The 10,249-nt window shown below is 36.5% G+C and overlaps 1 protein-coding gene across 1 annotated transcript; it reads left to right on the top strand.

Moving 5' to 3' along the window:
• The first annotated feature begins 6,228 nt into the window (after nucleotides 1-6,228).
• LOC306843300 (normal mucosa of esophagus-specific gene 1 protein-like) lies at nucleotides 6,229-7,465 on the top strand. Its single transcript, XM_079374692.1, has 5 exons — nucleotides 6,229-6,270; nucleotides 6,389-6,455; nucleotides 6,563-6,651; nucleotides 6,892-6,952; nucleotides 7,233-7,465. The coding sequence occupies exons 2-5, from the start codon at nucleotides 6,414-6,416 to the stop codon at nucleotides 7,299-7,301; spliced, it is 261 nt and encodes an 86-aa protein (XP_079230818.1). The 5' UTR covers nucleotides 6,229-6,270; nucleotides 6,389-6,413; the 3' UTR covers nucleotides 7,302-7,465.
• The last annotated feature ends 2,784 nt before the right edge of the window (nucleotides 7,466-10,249 follow it).

Here is a 10,249-nt window from a genome sequence, read left to right as displayed (position 1 = left end):
ACTGACCAGTGACGAGAGAACAGGGAAACATGCCAACACACACTCACACACTGCACAGATCCCTACATGATGCATTAGATCAGGGGTTCTCAACCCTTTGCAAGCTGTGCAAGCTGTGCAAGTGCCCCCCCCCCACATAGTGTCATCCAGATGCTTCGCCAAATATATATAAAACTAAATACGACCTCACGTTTTATACGTTTGCAGCCTCTGCAACTTCCGTCCGTCATAAAAATTAATTCGGATAGTTCGATTTTCTGCATTTTTCGCATCCGTAGCAAATATTTTGAGGGGTGTTTTTGACAATTGAGAGCCACCAAATGACGAATATGAAGAAACGAATACGACGCAGCTTGCAGCTTCTCGAGGAGAAATCAAACAAATGAGCGCCGTTTTCTAAAGTCTATGAGCGCAGCACACACAAATAAACTAAATTGACATACTGCAGTTAAATTTCAAAATGTGGTGTTTTTATATTTATAACATTTGAAGTAGGGGTGGGCGATATGGGAAAAATATCATATCACGATTTTTTTTAGAAATATCACGATTCACGATTTTATCACGATTCTTTGTCATGTTGGTTTTACTATTTTGGTTTTACAAGTTGTCTGAGCATTACAGCCAAACTAGAAACACAAAGATGCATGGCAGATATTTAGGCCAAAGGGGGCGAAGATAAAAAAATCTTTGTCATTATTTTATCTTTCTTATTAAAAAATAAGAACAAAGATACACATTACAAATACACATAATATACAAATAAAACAAACAGTGCTTTATTTTCAGGTACAATAGGTGTATTTAGCAGAGCATTCAATGAAATTGAATGAACAAATATAAAAATAAAACACTAGATTCCTAAAGCAACTGTATTAAAGTTTTTCAGTCAAGAATAGTGAGTGATTTTTCTCTGTGTTTTGTTGTTTTGTCAACGTTAAATGAATAGTTCCCCCACAAATTAATATTCTGTCATCTGTCTGTCAATTCTGTCATAATGTTTTATTTTTATACCATCATTTACTCAAAAGTTGTTTTAAACCTGAATGAGTTTCTTTCTTCTGCTGAACATAAATGCTATTTTGAAGAAGGAGGAAAACCAATCAGTTGCTGGTCCTCAGTGACTTCCATAGGATTGTTCTTTCCTATCAAAGCCAATGTAGACCAGCAACTGATTGGTTACCCTCATTCTTCAAAATATCTTCTTTTGGGTTCAGCACAAGAAATTAATAGAAGTTTGGGAAACATGTGAGTGAGTAAATAATGACAGAAATTAAATTTTAGGGTGAACTATCCCTTTAATGACAGTCGACAGCATGTTTAGTGTCCTGTCCCTTTAAGAGCTGCACGCATCTAATATACAGACACTCATCTGTTTCTCTCTTAACTATTTACTTTCCTTTTAGAGATAACCAACTGAGTCTGTATGTAAACCTTGTGTGTTTTGACAGTATTAGCGCAAAAGACAAGTTAGTTGAGTAATCAGGCGCTGTTAGACAGGCTTTTTAGTGCGTGCTTCAGGTGTATGCGCTCAGAAAAAGCGCACGTCAGACCAGCGCGCGAATTAAACATTTAACCAGCAAGGCTTGTGTGCAAATGTACTTTTGCGATCGCGAATAAGTGCAGTGTCCTGTCAGAGTAACTCTACTGCTGTTTGTCGTGTTGTGCAGTATATAGAGACGGAGGAGCCAGAACTGTAACTTATTTGACATAATGTGCAGCACGATAGCCTACTACGATATTTCTTCAAAAGCAGATCGTGGAGACATTTTTATCGTCCACGATATCGCACACCCCTAATTTGAATACAATTCAGCAACATACATCACACGACCTGACGACCAAGAGAACTGACAATTGACCATCACTTAATTTACCATCACCTCACGATTGAAAATGTGCCACTGATTTCATATGACAGTTCAACAAACAAGTTAATAATATTAAGTCACTTACATTTTTTATGAAATTGTTTTGGTCTATTTTAGCAGCGAAAATAGATCCGATGAATCCAAACAAAGATCACAGCATAGCGCATCTCACAGCAACACTCAATCGTGTTTTGAATGATTCAATGTTTTGAACGAATCGGTTGAGTCAAAGATTCAATGACCCATGCACAAACATCTGTCTCATTCTTGATGAATCGGCCGTTTGAACGAATCGTTTGAATGAACGACTCAATGACTCGCTTAATAAAACCGCTTATCACCTGCATTTGCGCTCACTATCGACAAACCAATCAAATTTGTTCAAAACGCTTTTTTTTAAATCAGTCCAAACACATTTTAATTTTTATTCAGATAACTTTTTATGACAGTAGTTTAGTGATAAAAAAAATTTGCAATTTTTTTTTCGCGTTTTTTTTCCTCCCATTCTGTAGCCTACTCGCGCCCCCCCGCGAGAGTGTCCGCGCCCCCCCGAATATCAAAAACTTCATTTGTGATTAGTAATATGCATTGCTAAGAACTTAATTTGAACAACTTTAAAGGAGATTTTCTCAATATTTAGATTTTTTTTGCACCCTCAGATTCCAGATTTTCAAATAGTTGTATCTCAGACAAATATTGTCCGATCATAACAAACCATACATCAATGGAAAGATTATTTATGTTATTTATAAATCTCAATTTTGAAAAACTGACACTTAAGACTGGTTTTGTGGTCCAGGGTCATATTTATGTCTCTATATATTATTGTTTTTTTCAGCTACACACATTTTCAAAACTTTGCCCCTTTTTTCAAAACTTTACACACAAATCCAAGAACTGCACACACAAAATGCACAATGTCTCACATCTCTTGCAAAACGAAGCACTGCATTCAAAATATCACAAACACATCTCAAAAGCAAACATTTGCAAACACCTTTGCCATAAAATTAATCCCTGTTAGATTTTTGTGTGCTACATAGAGAACTGTGTGTCGTGTTGCAAAAAGTGTTTATGAAATTTAAAAGGCTGAGAATTAAGTGTATGGTTTTGCAGATTTGGTGTGTGCTTCTGGTGTTTGAGTGTCTGCTTTCAGAAACTGTGTGACAAGTAAAGATTTTGTGTGTAAGCAGATGAAAAAAAAACTGTAATAAACTAATCTTAATGGTAACCCTAAACAATAAACAATCACACAGTTAAAATACAGTGCTTTATCCACCATGCAGGACTCACTGATCTTAATGCCTTTATGTCTTAAAGGAACAGTTCACCCACAAATGAGAATCCGAGATCACTGCAGTGAATGGGTGCCGTCAGAATGATCTGATAAAAACATCACAATAATCCACACCACTCCAGTTCATCAGTTAACATCTGGAGAAGACAAAAGCTCAAACAAATCCAGCATGAAGATGTTTTTAACTCAAATATGAGTCCATAATCCATAATAACTCTTCCTCCAGTAAAAAAGTGCATCTCCTGTGGTCTCTCACATCAAAATCCAGCCACATGTTTGTTTATCTGTGCAGATTTCTCTCCTGATTCAGACCAGAACACTTTTTCATGTTAACTGATGGACTGGAGTGGTGTGGATTATTGTGATGTTTTTATCAGCTGTTTGGACTCTCATTCTGACGGCACCCATTCACTGCAGAGCATCCATTGCTGAGACACATTTCTACAAACCTGATGAAGAAACCCACTTATCCTGATCTTGGATGACCTAAAAGAGTGAGCACATTTTCATTTTAGGGTAGGGGAACTATTCCTTTAAAATGATGGCTCTATGTGAACACTATAGGCAAATGCATAAAGACTCCATGACTCAATAAACACCTATAAATAGCGTTTCACGTGATTCACATGGTTCATTGAGACTCTGCAAATGGATATAATTTCCATAACATCTTTAATGCACACCATAACAGTTTAGCTGAAGCTGAAGATAAACTTACTAAAATATAAACAAACAGGTGTTCATAACCATCATGATCCACGCCATGGAAAAAAATTATACTTAATTTTTTAAGGTAAGTGGTTGCAAACTATTTATTTTAGCTACATTTAAATAAATAAAAATAATGTTGAAAGTTAGTCAACTAAATTTGTTTATTTAAATGTAGCTAAAATAAATTGATTGCAACCAGTTACCTTAAAAAATGTAGTAAATTCAATAAATCATTTTTTTCAGTGTGTTCATACTTCAATGATTTCATAAATCATTAATTGACACTGCAGTGATGAAGACTGAGAGAACATGTGAAGATGTGTGTGTTCATTAAACTGATGCATAAATCGTTTCACCCAGTTTTATATTTAAACCAACAAACAATAATTAAACTTATACTTTTAATATTACCAGTGATTTTCGGGTTTTAAATGACAACATGACTGATAACAGTTTATCTAATAACATGTATGAGATGTTCAAATAAAACTTTGAAAAGGTTTAATCAGTCTGTCACTCATTGTTTATGAATGCATCAGTTCACGATTAATCACATACAAAATAAAAGTTTTTGTTTACATAATATATGTGTGTACTGTGTATATTTATTATGTATATATAAATACACACTCATGCATGTATATATTTAAGAAATGTTACATTTATATATTAAATATATTTATATAAATTATATGAATATAAATGCATACATGAAGAGTTCAGATGCAAAAACCCTTTAAGTGCCGTCAGCATTATCAGGCTTCTATGTTTATGTTCAGTAATTTCACTTTAATGATAAATTATGAATAGGTTATTTTCTTTGCCATTAAAGTGAAATAAGTGAACATAAACATAGGAGCCTGAGAAAAATGCTAGTTTTAGAAGAAAATGGTTTTTGCATCTGAATTCTTCACATGTAAATACAAGTACATATTTTCAAAATATATTCTCAAAACAATATTCTTCAAAACAAACAAAAACAATACGAACACTGAAGAGCAACGCACAATAGCTGCCATCGGCGCCATGTTGATATTGGCCTAGAAAATCGCTACTTTTCATTTTCCGTCGGTCTGAGTACATAGTAAAATGTTTATTCTTTCAAACAAAGTTGAGAAGCATTGTATGAATTTTTTTAAGAATGGCAGAGTCAACATTCAAAGAGAGAGCAGCATATGTTAACCTTGACAAACCTTCAGCTTTTCAGTGAGAGATCATCACGCTGGAGCCACATATTCAGTTTTTCCTGAGTACTCTCAATTAATGGATTCATCTTTCAAATTACAAATGACAAATTTCTGACAAATGACATTCTTTGATGGACATCAGTTCACACAGGTTCAAGAACAGGTCTGATGCTTTGGAGAACTGCTGGATATACTTTAATGATAAATATTAAAACAAAAACAAATCTTTCACTTATTCAAGCTAATCATTCAGAAGAAACAGTGGCTAGTTGAATAAGCATTGCCAGCATGTTCAGAGTTGGCTACATCTTTAGCGGTCACTCTTTTATCCTCAATCACAGCAAAAGGACCGTGAAAGCAGCTCTCTTTCCTTCCCGTCTCGCCTTCTCTACCGTCGGCCACAGGAGAGATCTTGCATGTCTTTCTCCAAACTTACGATTTTCTTTTCCAGTTCCTCAGTTTTATCATTCAAATGCTTCACCGTGGAATTCGAAGGAGCTGATTATCTGTTTAATAGAGTTGGAGTTTTCAAGTACCGTGTTTTCAACTCCTTGAATTTGGCAAAGTTTCTTCATGCATGGCCTCCATTCTCTGCATGAATCTCATTAGCATGGCATCACTCACTGAAGGACTGTCGCAGGGTTCGGTTCAGGTGTTTCGGGTAAAAGCGTGAACTCAGACTGTCCTACAGCTGCATCCAGTTCAGTGTTTAGAGTTCTCCTTCATAGCTGAGCATAGCAAGGACAGTTTCTTCTTTATCCTCCATATTCACAAGATAACACAGCAATTTATAGCAAAGGCGCGCAAGCTGAACCTAAATAGAAACATTGTTACCTTTTCACCAAACATCAGTGAAAGTCATTGTCTACGATTAAATGTTGCGTTTGCATTGTTATAGTGTGTAAATCATGTGTATATCATGTGTATATCATGTGTATATCATGTGTATATCATGTGTTGTGCATAGACCAAGTACTACACTATAAGAAAGTACAGTGTTTTAATTCCGTGTCAGATTGTGATTGAGTCCAGCAGATGGCGACAAAAACACAGATTCGCTCATCGTTTCATTTTTAAGGTGAATCGCGTGATGAGTGAGTGTGTGTGTGTGTGTGTGTGTGTGTACGTGCCAATAAACTCGTCTCCTTTGCGTTATAAGAGCGACAGTCAGAATGATGCTGTATCTACAGAGTAACTTCAGCAGGTCTGTTCATCACGACTCTTTTACTCATGTTTTATTTCATCTGTGAGTCTCACTGGAACATTCTGAATGGAGGCGTTAATAATGTGTTTATTTTATTATATATATATATATATTATAGGAAACCTCACTGCAACAGGTGAAAGATGTTTGGAAGATTTCTACAAATGCTCAAGAAGAGGAAGGAGGTGAGGAAGACCTCTCATCATCATCATCATCATCATCACTATCAGCCTGCTGTGGATGAATATTTTACGATCCTTGTTTAATTTTTTATTTATTGTAATTGTTCTAGTTAATTCCTTTGATTGGGTTTGTTGGATGTGCTGCACTTGGAGCAGCAACAGCTTCGATTTATTTCTTACTCACCAAACCTGATGTCATGTGAGAAACTTATCTTTATTATGAGTTTAATAATAAGATTTAAGTTATTTATGGGGTTAATAATAAGCATTATTATTATTTATTTATTATAATTACTTAGTTTTGCTAGTTATTGTTGAGAAAATTAGTTTCAAATTTAACACACATAAAATGAAACTGTCTGAGCAACTCTGAAAAGTTAATATTTAACGTATAATATTATCAAAGCTGTGCAGTGATCAAATTTCTTGACTTTTATAGTTTAAACAAGACCAGAAACCCAGAGCCATGGGAGACATTAGATCCATCAAAACCACAGAAGGTAATAAACGCTCTTTAGTGTGTTTCACAGATCAGGACGAACAGTTATGATGATGTTAACCAGCAGGCAAATATGTATTTATTCATTGTTTAAGATGCATGAATGTAGATTGTAAACCGCAATAACATCAGATAAGGATAGAGTGAAAATACATGACCTTTGAGACACGAGGAGATGCTCGGAACACTTTGCTCTGTTGACTTTAAAGCACTTTATTCTGTCTGGAAGCTCAAATAAAGTTCCAGAGGAACATTAACAGGTTGTTTCTGTCTCCGTTCAGCTCATAACCATTAACCAGCAGTGGAAACCAGTGGAGGAGCTGGAGCTGGTGAAGAAACTGACCAAATGATCTCCTCTTCTGAATCTCCATGTTAATTTAATGGGGATGTTGTTATCTATGTCGACGGAGTGTGTGCATGCACTATACTATACTTTAAACATGCACTGTGCCTTTAACTGTGAAAATCACCTGTGTACTGGATGGAAACTTAAATAAATTAATGATATGAATTGAACATGTCTTTCCTTTATGAAAGTATAAATCCTATTGAATATATTTTCTTGCAGATGAATTCCTCTCAAGGGGTTTTGGTTTAGCCATTAATCTGTCCAGTGACTCTCATTTCCTTCAGCCAGAACAACAAGAGAATAAATCAAACCTGCTGACAGATCATTGTGTCATTATATGTGATCTAACTGAAGAGGAAGTGCATCTGAGGTCTCAAACGACTCGGCGCTTCCTGCTTCTGTCTTCATGTTTGTTCCATTCAAGTTTGAGAAACAATCATTGATCTCTGACCTTTCATTCAGAGCACAGATCGTCACAGAGGCTGATGAGGTTCAGATTCTGTCTGTGTGTGTCTGTGTGTGTGTGTGTGTGTGTGTGTTGTTAACATATTGTGTTAGAAAAACAAACACACCCTCGTGAAATCTACTGTATCATCATGAGCATTCCCATCAGCCCACATTGTCCAGTCACATGTGTAAACCTGTGTATTACTGGTTAGGACTTGTCTGTCACCAGTTAGGGTTAGGATTAGGGTTATCACAGCAAGCTGTGTGTGTGTGTGTGTGTCTGCCTGTGTGTGTGTGTGTGTGTGTGTGCCTGTGTGTGTCTGCCTGTGTGTGTGTGTGTGTGTGTGTGTCTGTGTGTGTGCGTCTGTCTGTGTGTGTGTGTGTGTGCCTGTGTGTGTCTGCCTGTGTGTGTGTGTGTGTGTGTGTGTGTGTGTGTGTCTGTGTGTGTGCGTCTGTCTGTGTGTGTGTGTGTGTACGTGACTCAGTGTTTTATGCTGATGTCGCCCGTCACGTGGTCAGGAAGTGTTTGACAAAAAGCTCTGAACCAACAAGAAGAACTAAACAGCTGGAGACTGACAGCTAACGACTAACCGTCACGAGTCTATAACTGTAGCATGAAGATGAATGTACAAGAAAACATGTTTATCTGCTGTATTTCATCACTTTCAGTTTTTAAAATTTTAAATGTGATATTAATTATTAGTTTAATGATTAATGCACCTCAGTTCATCCGAAATGTAGATGAGTGTGTTACTTCATCAGGTTTGTAGAAATGTGTCTCTGCATCAGTGTCTCAGCAATAGATGCTCTGCAGTGAATGGGTGCCGTCAGAATGAGAGTCTGATAAAAACATCACAATAATCCACACCACTCCAGTCCATCAGTTAACATCTGGAGAACACAAAAGATGAAACACATCCAACAAGACATTTTTAGCTCAAATACTAGTCCATAATCAAAATGTAATTTAGTTTTTTTTTTACTTGTTGGACCTCAGGAAGAATTGCCACGATGGGAATCCAAATAAACAAATAATCCATAATAATGCTTCCTCCAGTGAAAAAGTGCATCTCCTGTTGTCTCTCACATCAAAATCCAGCCACATATTAGTTTAGAGCTGTTTTGTCTTGTAAACGCTGCTTGATCTGCAGATTTCTCTCCTGATTCAGACCAGAACACTTGAGGAAGCCTTATTATGGATTATGGACTCATAATTTAGTTAAAAGCATTGGAATGGAAATAAAAAAATCCACCAAAAACTTCAATGTAGATTTCTGATTTGATATTATATTTAAAACTAGAAAAAATCAAATGTCAAAAAAGGATCCATCCAAAAATGTTATAAAATTTGGAAACCTATGATTACATATTTTGAAAAAATGAAGACCCTACCTTCTAACTAAATAGGACTAGTTTTAGAAAGGCCACCTGAGTTTAATATACTTGGTTATGTCATGCTTGCTTATATATCTACACAGAAAGACCATTTGAGTGCCCCCCCCCTTTTTTTGTGAACTAATTTTTGTTAACAAAACTGACTTTGATATATCTGTTTGATAACAAAATATTGAAACGTATCCTGCTATTTTGCATGTTTTGAAACATGCTTGAAAAATTAATAAAGTGCAAAAAATTTGTTACCCCGCTGACTAAAGTTGACTAAATTAAAAAATTTAAGTCTGCGGGGTAACAAATTATTTTAAGTTGAAAACTATTTTTTGAAACAATATTTTTACAGTGTGGATGTGTTTCAGCTTTTGTGTCCTCCAGATGTTAACTGATGGACTGGAGTGGTGTGGATTATTGTGATGTTTTTATCAGCTGTTTGGACTCTCATTCTGACGGCACCCATTCACTGCAGAGCATCCATTGCTGAGACACTGATGCAGAGACACATTTCTACAAACCTGATGAAGAAACACACTCATCCTGATCTTGGATGACCTGAGGGTGAACATATTTTGAATGACCTATTCCTTTAACCTTCAGAACACTTCCTGTCTGATTCTCATACCACCACTCGTGCAGCATCTTCTTTGTGTCCTTGAGTGAAATGCACTGAACTTAAACTCAAACTGTTTGAAGTCACTGTCCATACAAATCATCACCTAGCAACAGCAGCATTCACACCACAGCACACCTCACTGTGATGTCAACAAATCACAATACAACAGACAGACAGACAGACAGACACACACACACACACACACACACACAGAGAGAGAGACAGACAGACACACACACACACACACACACACAGAGACAGACAGACACACACACACAGAGAGAGAGAGACAGACACACACACAGAGACAGACAGACACACACACACACACAGACAGACAGACACACACACACACACACACACACACACACACACACAGACAGACAGACACACACACACACATCATTTGTTCATCACGTCAAGGTTCATCCAAAGATAGATGTTTTTCGATGCAGCCTGATGTAGTCTAACCAGCCAAAACACACACGAAAGCCGAA

Source organism: Barbus barbus (genome assembly GCF_936440315.1).
Source record: "Barbus barbus genome assembly, chromosome: 23".
Classification (NCBI taxonomy): Eukaryota; Metazoa; Chordata; class Actinopteri; order Cypriniformes; family Cyprinidae; genus Barbus; species Barbus barbus.
The sequence above is the reverse complement of the archived record's forward strand: the minus strand, read 5'-3'. Positions and strand labels throughout refer to the sequence as shown.